The sequence below is a fragment of the Platalea leucorodia genome (genome assembly GCF_965183815.1).
Source record: "Platalea leucorodia genome assembly, chromosome: 12".
In the NCBI taxonomy this organism is placed as follows: Eukaryota; Metazoa; Chordata; class Aves; order Pelecaniformes; family Threskiornithidae; genus Platalea; species Platalea leucorodia.
In genome coordinates this window covers 15,140,404-15,159,383 of record NC_138834.1, presented here as the reverse complement: position 1 = coordinate 15,159,383, position 18,980 = coordinate 15,140,404, and the positions used below count along the sequence as shown (strand labels likewise).

The following is an 18,980-nucleotide window of genomic DNA, read 5'->3' as shown; positions in this document are numbered from 1 at the left end:
CGGGCAGCAATCGGCACGGGCAGCACCTCCCTCGCCCAGACCCACCGCAGCAGCGGCCAGGGAAGAAAGCACCAACGCTGCCGCTTTTCCCCCCCAGAATACCTGCTAAATACTCATCTGCACGGTGCCTGGAAAGGACAAGCAAGCCCCCGTACCTCCTCGGATGGATGAAGTCCGCAGGGAGCAAAGCCCTGCTGTGGCAGGGCCAGTCGCTGGGCGGCCAGCCAACCGTCCCTCCCTTGGGACGATGTTTTTCCATCTACAGGCAGAGCCCAGGGCACAGACGCTTTATTTCGGTATTTCACCCAGGCTTCACAAGCTCTCCTCAAAAGTTATTTCAGTGAAAGAGGAAACAAATCGATCTGAATTCTCTTAGGGGAGAACAAGGCCGACAGGCTGAGCCAGGGCTGGTAACTATCCCGCCGCCTCCGCCACGTTATTTCCCTTTCCTGAACGGCAAAACTTCCTACCCGGTACAAAATAAGACCTAAGCAATACTCCAGCGCTGAAATCCCGTTACAGAGCACGCATCCCGGGGGCCCGAGTTACACGTGAAGCTCTTCTGCCATGTCTTGAGGTCTTCAGGACGCTCTTAAACCCAGGGGTTTAGTAATTCCCAATTCCAATGGATCAGATTTTTCCTACCACAGAAATCCATCAGAATATTTGCCCCCTGTGCGTATACTAATTTTGTGGACCTATAGTATATGATTTCAGATCATTAGTATTCAGAGTCTTCCCCATTACCCGATGCCTTGTGATGTGTGATGCTTGGAACATTTTTTGTAATGTGATTAGGAGGCAAATATTCATGTGACTACGCACCATTACTAAAATTTAATGCATGGGCAAAAGGATATTTCTTCCCCATAATGAATAATTCTTCAGTATTAACAGGAATTTGACATGATCAATTATTTTTTTTCAACAGAAATCAATTAATTGTTTATCAGACATCCATTACTTCCCTGAAAAAAACCAAATAACTCCACCTACCTTTTCATTTCATGCCACCAGCAGACACGGAGCCGCATCCACGTGTCCTGGGCCAACCGCTCTCCAAACCCGCGTTGGCCAGTGCGATCCATCCGTTCCCTTTGGCACCTTTCAGTCACCGATTCCAAACAGGATTTAAGCCATCAAGCAGAAACCTCGATTTAAGACACCGATCTTTACCTCGATTCGCATTTGTATTTATTTTCATTAGATCATTAGCCATGGGATAGCCATTAAAATAGCAGAGATCTGCAGGCAATCATCACTCTCAAAAGAATCCTAACTCAATAAAAATAAGGAACATTAATAAAATGAAATGAAAAATGTATGTTTCATCACTATTCCGATTTTTTTTCCCCCTCTCAAGATCTGGAGCAGAACATGTGGATGCACATTAGAATGAAATGAATAAATGGCAAAGCGACCTTAGGCACACGGGGCAACTGAGAGGCTTCAGATTTCAACCCCATTAAATAAATCCGTCGCTGTTCCCAGTGGGTTACATCTCTTGGTTCCAAAGCCCTAAAAATTAAAATCAAAGCATTGATTTAAAAAAAAAAATAAACCTAAAATCAAAGCATTGCTATTTCAGAACCAAAGGTTTAAGTAACAATTCCTGTGTTGCTGTTTAGCGTCTTATTTATACGAAGGGAGCGGAGACACCCATCCTACTCAGATATACACCACTGAAAATATTTTGCATTTGTGTCTTTTGTCACCTAAATGTTATTTAAATTGTGGTCCTGGGGTACAAGGTTTCTCTGAGCCACTCTCCCCCTCCACCTATTTCTTAACATCTCATCAGAGCAAAAAAACAACCCCAAATCTTTTGTGGGTTCTTTTGGTTCTCAGTGAAGTAATATAAACCCAAACAGCTCTTTATGCGTATTGATTAACTAAACTGAAATCAGTATTTTACAGAAAAGCCTTCTTGCCTAAAAAGGGGGAATCGAAATACCAGCATTCGCTCCATTGCAAAGAGACAGGTACTTAAAGTATTACAAGATATTCTGGCATCCCAAAAGTTTGAGCTGATAGTAGATGTTGCGTTTCCCAAATTCAGCAAAACGTTAGAAGAGTGGAATTCTTTAACTGGATGAAATGTGAAGTTTCAGTGAGAATGGGTTTCCAATAAATCATAGAAAAATGGAAATATTCATTCTTTTGTTTTCTAAATACTTTAAAATATACTGAATTTTCCGTTTTAGAGTTGGACAGACTAAAACTGATGACAGCAAACCTTAGACGCCCGTTCAGTTTTTCTTAACTGTTTAGCATTTGCTATTTGCTTGTGGAACAAGAACCCAAAAGGTGTTTTAATTTTTCTTTTTCCGAACGAGGAAGAACCTGTTATTCACCAGGGTCACAGCAATTTCTTGCTCTTTTAGGCTTTATTTTCGCAAGTTCCCCAGAAATGTACAAATAAATTGCAAACAATCAAGACTTCTCTCCTTAACTCACTTTGTCTCTTTACAAAATCCCAAAGCACATGAGCTAAGAGAGACAATTTCTTTTATTAGCGTTCATCCTAGGAAAAAGCCTCTTCTGAAACTTTTTGGTGAGTAGGATGCCCAAAAGCCAGCGGGAACTGGTTCGATCACCACCACAGTCCATTTCTCAAGGCAATAAAGAAATGCTTAATACGAGTCAACAGCCAACTACAATTCAACCCTCAATAAAAGTCTATTTTTGGCAAAAGGTTCACCTTTCTTTAAAATGGCTTTAAGCAGGAGTTAAAACCACTTCTGAAGTTTCCTTTAAATGCTGTCCGTAATGAGGATTAAATCTTTTCAGAACTGTAGCAAAGCCATTTCTGTTCACTGAGGGTTTGAATTCTTCAAAAGACTGATGTTAGACAGGCAAATAGCAGATAGAAAAGCCAATTTTCTCTTAGAATTTAAGCAAGACCTTGTCCATCTCCTTGAGTAACTTGTCTCTATTTTTCCAACCGGTGGCAGGAAATCTTCATTTCTACGGCTGATGTCTATACTCTCGATCTCCACATGCCTCATCCTCGCCGCAACACATTTTGAGCATCCTTCTAGGATTAAAAAATGTACTGCTTCCCTGAGCGCACAATAAGGCACTGCATTTTTATCTCTTCCAGCCTTGTAAATGGCACAGGCCATTACAGAACAGCCTGCTTGAAAAAACAGGATACAATATTCATGTACTTTGTTAGAGGAGACAGATCTGCTTTTTACGGTGATCAACTAAGGCAAGAAAGACTTTCATTCCATTAAAATAAGAAACTAAGGATGAAGTAGCATTAAAACAAAATACCTTCAGCGTAGCAGTTAAATTTGAGCAGAGAGGGCTACAAGCCCACACTCAGGCCTGTCAAAAGCAGACGTTACAGTTCAAAGGTTGAGCCAGGGGCTCTGGGGAAACCGGCAACGGGCAAGGAGCTCTGACTGAAAGGAGCTGTACAAACCTCATGCGTCCTTCCCGGAGATCCAAGATGGGCGTGAAAGAGGAGAATAAGAGTTTGAGATCGAGTTTTGACAACTTCCACGCTGAAGTACTGCCCTCAATCAGCGTCAGTTTACGTGACCCATCTCCCCAGTCAATACTACACTTAAATTTCTTCCCTCCCGCCCTGACTGCTCGCTGTCCGCATTCCTTCTCAGCTGGTTTTCCCCCAGTGCGACCTGCAGTCCAAGGCTACGCTCCTCGCTTATCCGCAACAAGACGCAATGACTCCTTATGAGAGCAGTTAACTTTCTCAGCACAGCTGAGCTGGGTCACAGAAGAGGGAGATGGTGCAACAGTCCCCCAGGTATTTGCTTCTAGGAGACTATCCGAATTCTGATTTAGGGTGTCAACTAGAAATGTGTCCCCCATCCCATCACACCCCCTTCACCCTCCTTGCAACATTAAGACCACAGCTGATGGCAAGACAGGCTTTTGGCTGCGAGAGCAGCTATTCTTTCCCTCCTTCTGCCAAGGAACAGGGATGGTGAGCAGATGCTGTTGATTCAGATTAAGATGTCGTGTTGAAGCTACAGAATTAAGCTTACGCAATGCGCACCTATACCACACCTGGCTTTAAGAGAGCTGCTGCACTTCCACGCTTCTACCAATACCCTTTAAAGTTACCCCAAAAACAGATAACATCACAGCAGCAGAGAGATCGCCTGCTGCTAGCAGATTGGCATGAGATCTCCCCAAAATTGAACCACAGTTCCCAGCTACTTCCACAAACATACATATTGATAAAAATGATACGGGTAGGAAATAAATCCTGCTATTTACTTAGCACTTTTTATTATAAGAACGATGATGTTCGTTTTAAGGCTCAGTGACAAATCCTGTTTGGTACATCATCACCTTATTAAAAACCTGTCACACGTGCAGAGAATGCTAAGTTATATTAAGTATGCTGTTAACTTGACAAAATACAGCCTGCTACTTTCCACCTGACTAACGCTGCAGCAGAGGTGGCACATTTTCAAGGGGTGGGAAACAGACACCTTCTCCTTTCCTCGCCAAGGCTCCAGATCCAGTTGAAACTCTAAAACACGGTAAAAATAAGTAAGGTGTCTCAGCCACAAAGGCAACGCATCAGAAACCCAGCCATAACGCTCCACTCCAGATCCACGTACATCCATCAGTTACTGGGATGTGACTGCCACCCAACTGCAGTGAGTAAAAGAAATGAAAACAGGCATTTAAAATACTCCATTTATCCAGATACGAAAGAAAGGCTAGACTGATGCTGAACAAGAAGGCAGTTCAAAAGCCAAAACAAAAGATGCCTCAAAGTGACAGATACTGGTAAAGGCAGGAATTACAACTTTTTGTCCAGTAATCAAAAGGAGCACAAAATTCTTTTGCACAGAAGGCAAAGATCTGACAGCACTGCCAGTACACTGTGTAGTTCATGCCAATGCAGTCACACATGGTATCGGTGGTTTCAGCCATCAGCAAAAGACTGGGAATAATAAAGGAATGCCAGAGTCAGATCTTTAAACATCTTGGAAGGGAGTATACTGATATCATCACTTGAGCATTTTCACTTGTGCTATTGGAGGGCAGGTGTAGAAACCCAGTGTTATCTCCAGTAATTAAAATACCCTTCAAAGGGAAACCTTAGCATGACAATTTAGGGAATGAAGGTTTCAGCTATACACTAAAAGCATGTGAATGCCGCTTTCTGCTCTGTACCAGGCTTCTTTGGAAGATACAACAGATCCAGTATCTTCTGTCAGCAGGATTCCAGCATGACCTGTTACTCTAAGCGTCAGTAAAAAAGAAATTTACCTTTCGTCTCTCTACATGTATGAGTGCCTATACTCAGACATATAGTCCATAGTCTTGCTATCTGCAAAGTCCCGTTAACTAATCCTTTGGTTTATACTCATCCACCTATGTCAGGGAACGACTTCAGCAAATAGATATACTCTTTGCTTGTTCATTGAAGGGTTTTTTAATGTGAAGAGAAATGGAAGCTTCTGCTTAACCACATGTGACTGCTTAACTACATTAAAATCAACTGGATTTTCAGCAGTTTCTAAGCTGTTCACTCTTTCCCAAGAAAAAAGCCTCAGTGCTCAAGTTTTTAAACAGTTCATCCAATAAAGCTGATGTCGTATACCAGGTATTCCAGACACATCTCTCAGCTGCAGCTGAAAGCTGGCAAAATTCATCTCCTTTTGCCCAACATCCCGAGTCTTGCAGGAAAACAAAACCAAAAAACGAGTAACTTCAGGTCTTGACAAGCAAAGCTTCTTCCATTGGTCTGATTCAAAACATAAATGTTACGTTGTTTTCAACACACGAGTCCCATCTATGCACCATGAAACGACGATGAAAAAAGTATGATGCAAAGTCTTCTTAAATAATCACCCAAAATATAAAGAAAGCAGACAGAAGCTTGATGCAAAATCCAGAAATAGTCCAGGGCAGTGCTTGGGTACCACTAAAGATTTAAGGACTACTGGGGATTATGTGGCCAGCCACAAACTGTCTCGTAAGAGGTCATGACAGCGTCCTCTGCTGCTACGATGAGTAAACAGACTGCCATTCCCCATTGGAGGTTTGTCTATCAGTTTAAAAAAAAAAACCAAAAAACAAAAAACAAAAAAACAAAAAAGAAGACCAAGGAAGAGCATACAGTCACGCAGCTGATCGTCGACGGATCACAAAAACACCTCGCTGCAGCTGTCCCAGGTAGATTCTCATCTTTGTGCTGTCACTGGTTTTCCTCACCCAGATCTGCATGAAAGAGAAAAGGAAAGGGAGAGGGAGATACATTGGGGAGAAAAAGGGAAAACCCACCGTGAGCAATACGCAGCCAATCAAGCCCTGGTACTCCTATTGCCAGATCTGAACATCTCGGTTACTCGGGGTGCACAGATGATTTAGCTTAAGCCCTTCTCCCTCCCCACATTAGGCATTCACAACCTGAGTAGAAACTGAAATCAGGTCTCTAACTTTACCACCCTAACCGCCTGCTCAAAACAGTCATCAAGAAAAATGACTCTTTCCAAGCATCATCAGGAAAGCAAGTTTCCTTCTGCTATAGTTCGCAACAGAACTCTGCCATTAAGCTTTACCTAATCAAGAATAAGCCTCTCTAGATCCACAGATCATAAAATTACCTATCCTGGGATTTGCCCAGACAAGTAACTATTAGTCAAATGAAAAGCTTATTCTGATTTTGTTCAGTGAAGCATTTCTCACAATGTATTAAATAAATTGTATCTGAAGATAAAAGGGCCTCTTTTTTTTTAAACACTTGCATGGAAAAATTCACGTAACTTGCTGCTATACCATATGTTTCAAAGGACAAATTGCTTCCATGGAGGCAGCCACTCAGAATTTTTAAAACATAAAAATCACTTTCAAGAAGTTTAGACCCAAATACTTGTATTTTAAAAATCAAATCTGAGCAAATCTCCTCTCCATCTTATCATTCTAAGCCATTTAAACATATTTAAATAAATGCATGGAAAATACGAGTTATCCAGCTCTTAGTACTACAGTATTTTAGGACACAAGTCCAATATTGCCTACTGCAAAGGACCACAAAGTTAGTGTTGGCATGCGATTTATCCAAAAAGGTTTTTTTTAGATACCATATTAGCTACAGGCCTGGCACGGTAGATTGATTTAACTCTATTATTTTAATTATAAGTTGACTTTACTAGCAGGAGCCCTCAATATAAATATAATATTTGCCTGCATTTGTACTTCAGTTATTTCTCTAGAGCAATTAGAATCCACCTTCACTGGTAATCATCTCCCCACTGCAACATTTCTAAGAATTTGGTATGTTCTACTAACCAAAAGAATTCTTAAATGCACAAACTCTGAGCAACTGTACAGAACAACAAACGTGACAGAATGTAAAACTGTACAGTACGATGGAATGGTGTATTTGTTTTTACTGAAGTTAACTGTTTTGCTAAGATCCATTTGGAGGAAAATTAAAATTCAATTTTAAGTGACCACAACAGTGAAATTGCTTATTAACACTAAAATGTGCCACACAGTTCAGAAAAATAAAAGCATCAAGACATATTCTGAACTGAAAACTGATGTTTTAGACATACAATGTATTTTGCAATCAGAAGGTAACATCAGAATAGAAACAACCAAATCCATCTCTGAATTTCTTTTATTCCTAGACTGTAAAAGAAAAATAAGCTTCCTCCTTTTTTCAACTTCCAACAAACTGAGATTGCTGAATAAGCTCATGGGAATTTAAAAAAACCAAAAAACAACCAACCTTTCCTGCACATACTGCAGAGTTTATTGGTGTCAAAAGGCAAATCTAGGTCCGCCTTCTAGCTTCTAAATTCAAGCAGGACCCAGTAAGATCACAGTTTGGCAACCACACTTTTGAACGTGTGATGAAATCCGAGATGTGCACGTTGTACCCCTAAGAGAACACCTTCTCATTTCAGTATTCCGTGAAGTGTTTCTCTCCCTTGGCTTTATATTGCTGCAAAGAACCATCACAGGGCAAACAACTGCCATGCCTCCTCCCCAGCCTCTCTCAAAAAACCCCGCAAAACTAAAAGGAAACCTATTGTCTCACGTTGAAGAATTCATGCAATTATAATTAACGGCTTGCGTTTCCTTCAGGTAAGATGCTCCCAAAAGATTAGTTTTAATGTTTTCAGCTAACAGTAATAACTTTAATCAAATTAGCAGTACTATATTTTTAACGCATCCATTAGCATGCTACTACTGCTTTATCTAAATAACCAACCGTTGAGCGTAACAACTGTTACTGCAAGGAGAACAGTTGTGATACAAAGCATATCCCATATGCAACTCATTTTGTCGAAAATAAAATATTTTCCCTCAGCTGCCAAAACAAATTAAAGTTACTTTATTGGCTGATTGAAGAGAAGTGCATTCAAGTCTATCATTTCTTTCCTTGAAGTGTCTGGAATCTGCAAGCAAAGAATAAACTGCTCCCTTTGCCCAAGCGATGCGCTGCTCAAGCACTAAGCTTGTTTTGCAGCAAGATTCACATCAATCTTAGGCACGCACCTCTCTTCACCAGCTTCTCTAAGCCTTAATCATTAGCCACAGGGAAATTGTCTCAGACAAATGACTCACCTGCCCTCTCCCTCAAGTAGGTGATGGATGCTGCCAGCTTACTTCACAACACGTGTACCCAGGATGAATTTTCTCCCCTTAAAACAACTAAATTTGGTAGACAAAAATTTTTCCTCTTCTGGATTCCCTAATGGGATTTTTTTTAATTTTGCATTAATAATAACTGTGCGTATGTTCTTAAAATAATGGCAATGGAACTTATGAATGTAGTGCTAATGAGATGCAACATGTCAGTTCTCCCCATTTTTCCTGCCTGCCAAGCTACTACTTGCAAAATATAGGATCATTCTTTAGGAACACAGCAAGTCTCTCCCCATCTCAGATCTCTCTCAAGAAGGGATCTCTCAACTCAGTTTTACCTTGAATTCAGCTTCTTTAGACACCAAACAACTGCATATTTTCTGAAAGTAATATTGATTTTTCTCTTTGTCCTTACTAGACAGCTATCTACCTGCCTCTGCTGACCCACAGCTTTCCCCGCTCCCATGAAAAAGAAAGCAGCCCACTACCTCATTGGCGCCCACAGAACTGATCACGCAGCTGATCTTAGTGTTCTCTTTAGACTCCAGGTAAATAGCCTGGCTCTTGTGGTACCTGCAAAAATGTAGAAAAAGAGAGAGAAACACATGAAACCATTAGCTGTCCAAAGACTGAGGAAAGAAACAGTAGCAAGACTGATAAAGCTAGGATTCTACAAGCATTTGGACAGAGTAAATATGAAGTCTGTCTGTCTTTCCACACCGCTTCCCCCATCTTCACCGACGTAGCGGGTGGTCTGATTCTGCATACACATTTTGCATTTAAATGATGCTTCAGAATGCATGAAGCTCACTCAATTCAGATTCAATTCTGTACGCAGCTTACCGAAAACAGATTTCCCATCTGAAAGAGGGGCAGAGCACCAAGCCACAAGACAGGAGAACACGGATTGACAATAAGCCCGTGTTTCAAGAGTTCATCAAACTAGCCTTTCACATTCAGACACAGGATGGATTTGAGAAGGCAACTCCATATTATGCCTGATAAAACGTGACAGAGCAAATCACAGACACTAAAAAGTTATTCACATTCCCCAACACAAAATCACGAGTGCCCCACCACCACCAAAGTGAACTGTACTCCATCAGTGCAATCAATTATTGTTTAAACACAGACCTCAAATTTCTAATATTGTCTTATTTTGTGAAAACACCCAAAATGGTAAGTGATGGGTAACTGATTCTGTAAGAAGCTGTATATACCTGCCATAAGGAGGTATATACAGCATATATATATATATAAGCATATCCATTTTGCCCCTTTTAGATCACATTTCATATATTTTTTCTGCTAAAAGATGATATTTCAGTCATGCTATCTATTTTTCTTAGTGCATTTTGTATAATACAAAGTAAAAACTTCAAAATCCATAACTCTGAATGGCTCGATTTCACGGTCTTGCCTTCTTTGCAGACCATGTTTCTGGCAAGTGCTGCAAAGTGTGCCAGACAAAACTCCCCAGTTGCTGTTTATTCCGCCTAGGAGAGTTCCGTAGGCAGAACTAATTATACCGAAACAGATTATTTGTAAGTAAATAATTTTAATCAAGAGAGCACCAAAATGCTTTATAGTTATAAAAGCATAAGTGTATTTCCACCTTTACCCTAATCATGATGTGCTGATTATTTAACTGGGCAACCCAAGCCGCAGAATCACCGCGCAGAGATTCCCTCAGCAGCTACTCAGCATGCAACTCCCCGCAGTCTGATTGGCTGACAGCCATTTGTCAAAACGCATGGATTTGCATAATCTTTACAGTTATTTCTACAAAAACCATACTGTAAATATAGAAGTCTTCCAAGAGTTTATTCCATAATCTTTTCCTACTGGCTCACGTACTCAGAGTTTTCACACTGCTTGCCAGCAACAAGAACGGCAGTGTCAGCTTTCAGCCTTCCGAACATATTAATTACCAATGGGCTGGGCGAGGTAATAAAAAAACCCCCTCTCAAATTCTGCAACCTTTAGACACTTGTGTCCAACACTTATTCTTTCTCCCTCGTTTTAACAGAAAGGATGTCAGTGGGTTCCAGGGCAATGTAATAGCAGCAATGAGCCAAAAAATCTCAGTTTACTAAGCTCAGATAATCATTAATTGATATAAAGGAAGATTATAAGCTACTACAAACCAGACCTCCCTAAGATAAGACAGTGTCCCACCATGCCATGCTGTGACTGTTTAAGCAAGGGGAATTTATGATCTTGATACCATCAGTGCACAAGCTTCCGAGTGCAGAAGATACCACTGCGAAGGACAGCTCTCAAGTGGTATCCATGCCTGCACAAATAATGAAATAATTCTTCCACTCACAGGTGTTTCTTCCGATTTTTGATTATCAGTGAATTCCAAAGCTAATGACACACACAAAGCTGGCTTCAGCCCCTGGATTTCACGTCACAAGTTACCATCCATCGGTAAATCTACGTTACCTGTGCACAGAAAAGGCAAGGTAACGAGTCAGTTCAGCACTTTTTCACTGAAGAGTTGTCCGAACCGTCTCATGCTCCGTGCACACAGAGACAGGTCAGCTGAAGGCACAGCAGCCCGGTACATCTCACTTACACGTTCACGTCGCAGCCTTCTGCCGGGTTTATACACCCACAGGGGAACAGAGGGGTAGAACTGAGGAAAACACTTCAGATGAAAAATGCAATGGAATTTGAGTTGGCTTTCAAGAGAAGGAAAGTGCCAAACCACTCTTGCTTTTGCAGTAGGTAAAATACACCACAATACTGACAAGCGAGGCAAGCAGAAATAAGCCTGCTTTCTGCTACAAACTATTTTGCTAGAAGGCCAAGATTTTCAACTGCATCTCCACCCAAAGACTGAAAGAAATCACTCTGCATTATTGTACGCAGACAAAGCTAAAAGCAAAAAGACGGCTGGTTTACAGTGAACTGTATTTTAGGATCTGACGGGGGGGCATAGAGCAAATTGACCGAGGATAAAAACTGAAGTCTAATTCCACATCCATCTGAAACTCCCTTTATCTCCGCTTTGGAGATATGTTTGTGAAATATCTCTGCAAGACCTTAGGGAGTCCATGACTAGCCTTAAACATTCACTGTTTTGAGATAATGGTCCTTCATGGCTGCTGTCAGGTAACAGAGAAAGTAGTCACTCCTGAGCTGTCACTTTTATTATTTCTGGTGCCTGCCAGCAGCTACAGCCTTAATACACCTTAGAAAAAAAAAATTACCCTCCCACTATCAAGAGTTACTTCATTGTTTTAAATACCAGCTACTTTGCACAAGTATTATTACTATCAATCAAAAAAAACTAAGCAGGATTATTACAGCCAAAAAATGTAAAATAATTATCTTAAAACAGTACAAGAACAAGGAAGGCAGGAAAGGCAACAGCTGGAATTCCTGACAGCGAGACCCCCATGACAATCAAATCCAGCAAGGTGAAAATATCTGTTAGCGTTTTATGTCCCAACTAGATACCTTTCAGAGAGAGCTGGTGCTTTTGAGAGATTCACTGAAGCTCTCCCAGGTTTCAATTTGGTGAGAGCTTGGGAGTTTTACTGACAGATTACTCCAGATTCCATCTTTCCTTTTTTTTTTTTTTTTTTTTTACTTATGCAACACTTTACAGTACTCCACATGCTTAAAAATTCCAAAGAACAGTTTATTCATCCAAATATATCCTAGAGAATAGTCACTTTACACAAAAAAAAAAATTATGAAAGCAAAAAAAGAACTTCATGAATTTGTGGAGTGACAAGCAGCCTGTTCAGTTCAAGTCTGCTTTACGCTTCACAGAAGTTTAAGCTCCAGGCAGCAGCCTTTATCAGAGCTGCATGCATTGAACTCTCGATGAAACTTCACTGTCAGGAGGAAAAGCTGACAAACTGCACAAGCTGGCTGTTGTGTAGAAAACAAGCTTCACAGCTATCATTTTCCGTGATAAAATTACAACCTTGTCACTTGTTATTTTGAGCCACCAGAACACCCAAGTAGGCTACAAATAAGCATACGACTTGCAAATTGCTTTCTGCTCAAGGAGTAATAGATTGCCCCCTTGATTATCCAGCTTCGCGTGTCTCACGGATTAAGTTTAAGACCTACTAAGATTTCTCTGCAAAATTTAATATTTTCCTTGTGTTTTGCGAGGCTTGCACAGCTACACGCCCATAAAACTTAACAGAGCTAAAATCCAATCAGCAATTCTGAAGTTGCTTCTCCCATGCGGGTTTGATCTTTAAAGGTTATTGGGATTTATTAGAAACATTTTTCATTCTGCTCATCTGGTACACAACATTTCTTCTGCCACCTTGTGGAACGACGGGCTGGCGTTCTACAAAACTGAGCGCCAGGACTGCGAGTACTGCCGACACCGCTGCGCCTGCAATCGCAGAGTATCTGGATCCTAGCTGACCGACTTCACAGCTACATCACGCTGCATCTGCCGGTGGCTCTCTTACTTAAAATTAGGTTCGACAAAAATGGGTCCCAGGTGTCACAGTGTGCAGAACTGACTCCGTGCAAAAGATTTAAGTCTCCTTTTGCTCAAGCCAATAGTTACTCCTGAAAGTCTACGAGATCTAAACACTCCATTATCACTTCTGACGTACCGAAGTCACAATGATTAGCCCTTGGGAGAAGTGGCTAACCTCTTCCCAAAAACATTTTGTCCTCAAATTCTTTTATCAAAGCAATTTCTCTCTGCAGTCTTTGTCTCCTCACTACACAAGGCTCAGACCAGTTAAAGCAGAAATCTACCAGGACTTACCATCTCTTATCATAGTAGAGTTTTCCATCTTCTATCCGGGCCTCAAACCGCTGTGCTGGAGACTCTGCTGGTGTAGCCGGGAGGTGCTCGGGAGAGGAGGGAGAGGCTGAGAACAGGAGAGAGACCGTGTTTAAGACCAGCATGTGTCCACCACACACATCTGACCGCAGAATTGCGATTAATAAGGTCATATTAAGCAGAAGTAATAAGCACAGAAAGCTACAAACTCAAATTTCCGTCGGAAGAATATTCCCTATCCCGGGACGAATAATTCAACCTCTGCCTTGAGTATATAAATTGTAATAGTCACTGAAATATAACATTTATCTGAAAAAATGTTGATAGGCAGGTGATAGACAATGTGTCCTTGATTTTCTTTTAATTCTAATCTATAGTAGAGTAGCTAAATAGGGTCAGAATTACTCAGGCAAGTTAGTACCACTCTGTCTTGAAATAAAGTATACAGACACATCTAGAGAGCTGAAGGCATAAAACCCTAAGTTCTCAATCCCTCCATCTACCTGACAAGCAGGCAAGCTGCCAGATGCACCTGAATATAATGGAAAAACCTCTTTACACAGTCAGATTGTCCCATGCCCAAACGTTTCAGCCACCAAAGACGCATACGCCTCCCTTCCCATCCCTGACAAGCTTCAGGACAGATGAAGAGATGCCACAGAGCACTCATTCGCCACAGTAGCTACACAAAGAACAGCAATTACACAGTCAAAACAATTATACAGTCAAATTACACAGTCAGCAACTGTACAGTCAAAAAGCCTACGCTATAATTCTCTGTTCCAAACAGCACGACTGTGAACAAGTTCCCATGCAACTGTTAACTCACCTGGTCTCTTGGGCGATTTAAGCTACACAGAAAGAGAGCAAAGAAGCATTAGAGATCTGACATGAGCCATACAAGTCTGCAGTAATAATTTAAAGACAGAATTTTAATTATTTTAATAATAAAAAGACAGTCTTACTTTCCATACTCTAAATATTTGGGTTTTTTCCTTTTTAAATGTACTGTTAAGTGGCATAACACGTAACCAGAACAGCACGCTATAAACAGCCAAAGGTATAGAGAATCAGTATCGCGATACAAAAGGTCTACAAACCGAACTTCAGAGCCTTCGGATAATCCACTAAAACAAGTCAAAACCAAACCCATCTATACACACTGTATTTTTGAACATGATCCAACACTTCTCAGGGTACAAGAAATACAGGAGATAAATCATTAGCGACACCTCAACAGCTGGCACAAAACCCATGCTGCACTACCATCAGCAAATGCCTTAATGAGCAGCCTCTATTGTAAGAAATTAGATAAGCCTTAGAGTGTTTAGCAAGAAAGCAGTAGGCTCATTAAATCTAGAAAATATGTAAGCATACACAGCGCACCCTACCCAGTTTGCTGAAGTATCGTGACAGTGGGGAGGAAAAAAAAAACCACTAAAAACCACCCCCACACACTAAGGCCTAAACCAGAGGCAGCCGGTGATCTCAAAGATGCGTTAACATCTGTTCAGCCGTGCGGAGGAAGAAACTCCTTAAGATAGCTCATCACTTGGTTCAGACAAAAGGTAACATTTTTAGGTGACAGTCATTTTAATTAGGTTAATTAAACCTATTAAAATAAAAGGGAGGAGATACCATCTTGCTACATCTTTTATTGTGTTACTTCAGAAAGCCTGCCGGGATGAAACAGTCCCACATCTCAAAAAGGAACATAAACCAGAGCTCTGTTCTCTTCAGGGGAAAGCATTAGCTTTCTCTTTAAAACAAAAAAATACAAATAAAGCAATAATCCCTACCTTATTCAGCGTTCTCAGGTCCTCCATTATTTGCTCATCAGTCAACAAATAATTTAGCTGAGGTATGCAGAATTAAGGTTCCCATAAGCTCTTGATAATCAAGGCTAAAAATTAAAGGTCAATGACGTTTCACTTGACTACACATAAGCCAAAAGGTTTCTGTAAAGTTGCACAAGATCTTAGTAAGTGTCACACTTGAGCCTTTTTTATCGTATGAATTAATACAAGTTCATCTCCACAGAGCCTCATATTTAGCAGCAAATAGAGTGCAAAATCATTTTAACTTATTCAGACATAACCATTAATGAAAAGCCTTTAGTGCATTGACATTTACTTCATGGAGGCATCAAGCGCTACCATTTTCAGTGTTTTCATGTTGCATTTCTGTAGAGAACGATCTGGGAGCTGAAACACAACAGGCTCGCTTCAGATTTTGTACAACGAAGCCAAATCCCACCCAAACCTAGGGAAAGAAACTCATTATTTTGTAACTCGGTAAACAGGAATAGAGAGATAGCGAGAAGAGGGGAAAGCCCCACAAAACAAAACTCAAAAAAAAAGAACCAGGAAATAAAGCCGGAGGCACAAAACACATCCTTGTGTGGCTGAGGATAAGTAAGAGCCTACCATTCACCTGAAACCAAAAGCAAAATCTCAGCACACAGAAGTTAGTGTATTTTAGCCTTCTTAGAGCTCCGTTATCATTTTGCGTAGTTTCACAATTGCATCTTCCTACTTCCCTTTTCTACTGCTCCTCTGTCATTTCCACGCAAGAAAAACCTAAGTACACAGAAGGAAAACAATACCCAAAGCAGCGGACCCCACCTCCAGCTTTAATCTACAGTGTTTCTTCAAAAGAGCTGTTACGTCAAAAGCATTCCAAGTATTACACTGAAGTTCACAATTGCTAGGCTGCATTTTAAGGATTTTGTTTCTGACGGACTTTAATCCTCTCCCCAGTGCGGCAAGGCAGATAGAGTGTCCTACTGTGGCTGCTGCATCATGCTCAATTAGTAGGTCACGTTCACTATGAAACTCATTTATTTTGGATGAGATGGGGGCACTAATAAATAGATTTATTTTTTTTTCCCCCTGAAAGAGTGAACAGAATCTCCAACCAGAAAGGTTAATTAAAACTGGAGATGCTTGTGACCATCTTGCATGAACTCTAGAAGTTCAAGGTTTGATACTGCCTTCAGAAAATGTGAGTCACTCAGAAGTCGTAAGATAACGTTTTTTGAATCTGATTTAAGCCATACCAGTTTGGAATCTAATAAGAAGCCTCTGCAAAGCAAATATCATTGCCTTCCTTTCCAGGTGAATTTAATATACAAATAGAAAAAGTGCCCATCATCACAGAGGACCTAAAAATATATTTCCAGAGGCCAAGGAACATTTTAATTATAAGAAACAACGAGGCAGAAGAGAAGGATTACATATACATGTTTTTCTCTCTCGTGTGATATACAAAAACAAGATGGATTTTCATTTTTTATTTCTATTCAAAGAACAAATCTAGCACTCCTTGCTTTTGCTATGCAGCTCTCTGGATTAAAGATCTGAAGCCTTCATCAGAAATAGAAAAACTACTTTGATATGACAAATATGATCTTTCTGGCAAATGTTTTGTCACATCTTGAAATGAGAAAAGCTTTGGCTCATGTAAAAAGCCATTTACTATCTATGGAATCAACTACCTCAGCATTTATATGTAGTGTTCTTTTAACGTTTTTCCTTTGTGAAAAAACTTGCCTGAAGAATTCAAACTATTCTCACTAACAAAAAAAAAAAATCAAATAAGTTACCTCACAACACCGTGAAGTTTAAGTTTGGATACTGAGGGATCTCCAAAGACTGGTTGTGTTATATTGCACATTATACACGATAAATTGTACTTCAGTATTTCCTAGATTAAAATTTGATCCTAGCAGCTCATTTCATTTTCCTTCCAGTACAAAACGACATAGATGCAGGTAGCATGCTGGCCTCAAATCCAACAGCCCTCCAATGACTCCGTAAAAGGATATCAGGGGCAGGTTTCCTCCTCTTGTCTGGGATAGGAACGGGATCGTTTGGTCGTCGCCTCAGTTTTCTTGTCATAATAGGCTTCACTTCCATTGAATCTGTAGAGTAATGAAGTTGGAGAGCTGATAAGACCAGAGGGAAAGGAGAGAGAAGCAGCAGCTTTCTACACAGGGCAGAAAGGAAAGAACCTTTCCTCTTTCACACAGAAAATCGACATTTTTTTGTGATAGCTTCCAGCATCCAAGCCGGAACTGCTGACAGTGAATACAAGTTCTCTTTCACACTAGGTCACCGTTCAATAACGGCGTCGTGATGCCACGGTTACAGCTTTTGTTGGCTGGAAGCGGCACAGTTGGTTTGGGGGCATTTTACAGCTCCTTCAGGTATCGATAACAAGCACAATGATGCTGCAAGGATTCAGGGCAAATTCCTTTAACACTGATGCTATCCGCTCTTGGCCAGATCATTTAAAAGCCAAAGTCCATGGAGTTCTTTGCTAACAAAACTTGGATAGTTAATAGCACGTAAAACATCAGCTACAAATCAATCGCTCTCGTTTTCTTGTCTCCAAGCTGGAAAATAGCTTTGTCAAAGGAATACAGACAATTACTGCATTCAAGACTGATACAAGTCTGCTGGAGTAATTTTAAACACAAGTAGTATTTAAATTCAGATTATCTAAAAATGTTTCAAATTATGATTAATGAAATAAACCTAATTAATAACATGCAGAGCAGCAGTTGACAGGAAATAAATTGTAGCATATGCACTGGGGAAAAAGAAAAAAATCTGTTTAAAATTGAAACACAAGTCTCATCACCAAGTAATTACCTGAAATTACAGTTTGTCCAAATGCCTACAGGTAGTCTTAACTGAACTACTTAAACTGTCACACATCATTCCTTAATTTATGAAGATAACCTGAATTGGCAACCAAGAGACCACATCTGAAATGCTAAACACATCATCTCACCTCTCTTTCTATGTGCTGAGAATTATTGGCTCATCTTTTAAGTACACCTGAATCACATCCTAGGTAGGACTTCAGTCTCTGAAGCCTCTTTGGCTCCCTCTAGATGCTAAAACCTTCAGCAGCTATGCATGGTCAAAATACACCAAATTACTTTTCTCCTTATCTCAAGGGTGAACAAGGATGACCATGCTGCACATCAAGGGAACAAATATTATGATAAAAGCTTTAAAAAAAAAAAAAAATGAGGTGCCACCCACCGAGTTATGCCAAAGGAAACTATCTCTAGGATTAAAGCTGAATTTGAAAAACACTGAACATTAATAGCCCTGCAGACACTAAAAATGTAACTTACGGTGTTGAATGTAAGCCGTTCTCATTCATTTAAGATCGATGTACGAGAGCCTCAGAAGAGGGGTCTGAAGCACTTACTCAAGGCAATATACAGCCAAGTCAAGAAGGCTTTTTCTCCTTTTTAAAAATTAGTTTCAAATGAGTTGTCACACAGTTATCACCTGTATTACTTAAAACGTGAATAAGGCAGAGATCAATTTCCTTATCTCTTTCTCTTAGCACCCTGTATCTTAAAATTGTGACAAGTCAGCTGAAAGTCAGCACCAAACAAGTTTTCAGAAAAAAAACAAAACAAAACAGAGTTTGAGAGTCTTACGTTTACTGTTAAATATTTGAAGAACTTCAAGATTCTCGAGAGATTCATGAAAACTTTATAAAGGAAGTTTTGAAGAGCTGCTAAAGCACCAACAAATTTAACCCAAAACACAGTCTTGCATGAGGCTTAGTAGTTGGGAACCACGCTACA

General features: G+C 40.3%; 1 protein-coding gene across 9 annotated transcripts in view; it reads right to left on the bottom strand.

Annotated features, from left to right (window-relative positions):
- Positions 1-1,018: 1,018 nt before the first annotated feature.
- SUDS3 (SDS3 homolog, SIN3A corepressor complex component) overlaps positions 1,019-18,980 on the bottom strand; it is a 29,596-nt gene continuing 11,634 nt past the window's right edge. For 3 of the 9 annotated variants that reach the window (XM_082325179.1, XM_082325181.1, XM_082325180.1), the window contains exons 8-14: positions 17,193-17,288; positions 15,166-15,227; positions 14,196-14,217; positions 13,349-13,454; positions 9,081-9,165; positions 7,730-7,882; positions 6,131-6,213 (exon numbers count right to left, since the gene is read on the bottom strand). In XM_082325179.1, coding sequence (XP_082181305.1) covers positions 7,775-7,882; positions 9,081-9,165; positions 13,349-13,454; positions 14,196-14,217; positions 15,166-15,227; positions 17,193-17,288 — 479 coding nt within the window. In that variant the 3' untranslated portion in view covers positions 6,131-6,213; positions 7,730-7,774. Of the gene's footprint in view, positions 6,214-7,729; positions 7,883-9,079; positions 9,166-10,921; positions 11,246-13,348; positions 13,455-14,195; positions 14,218-15,165; positions 15,228-17,192; positions 17,289-18,980 lie in introns of those variants that run through there. The other 6 variants (XR_014229604.1, XM_082325182.1, XR_014229605.1 and 3 more) reach the window with 6 other exon arrangements.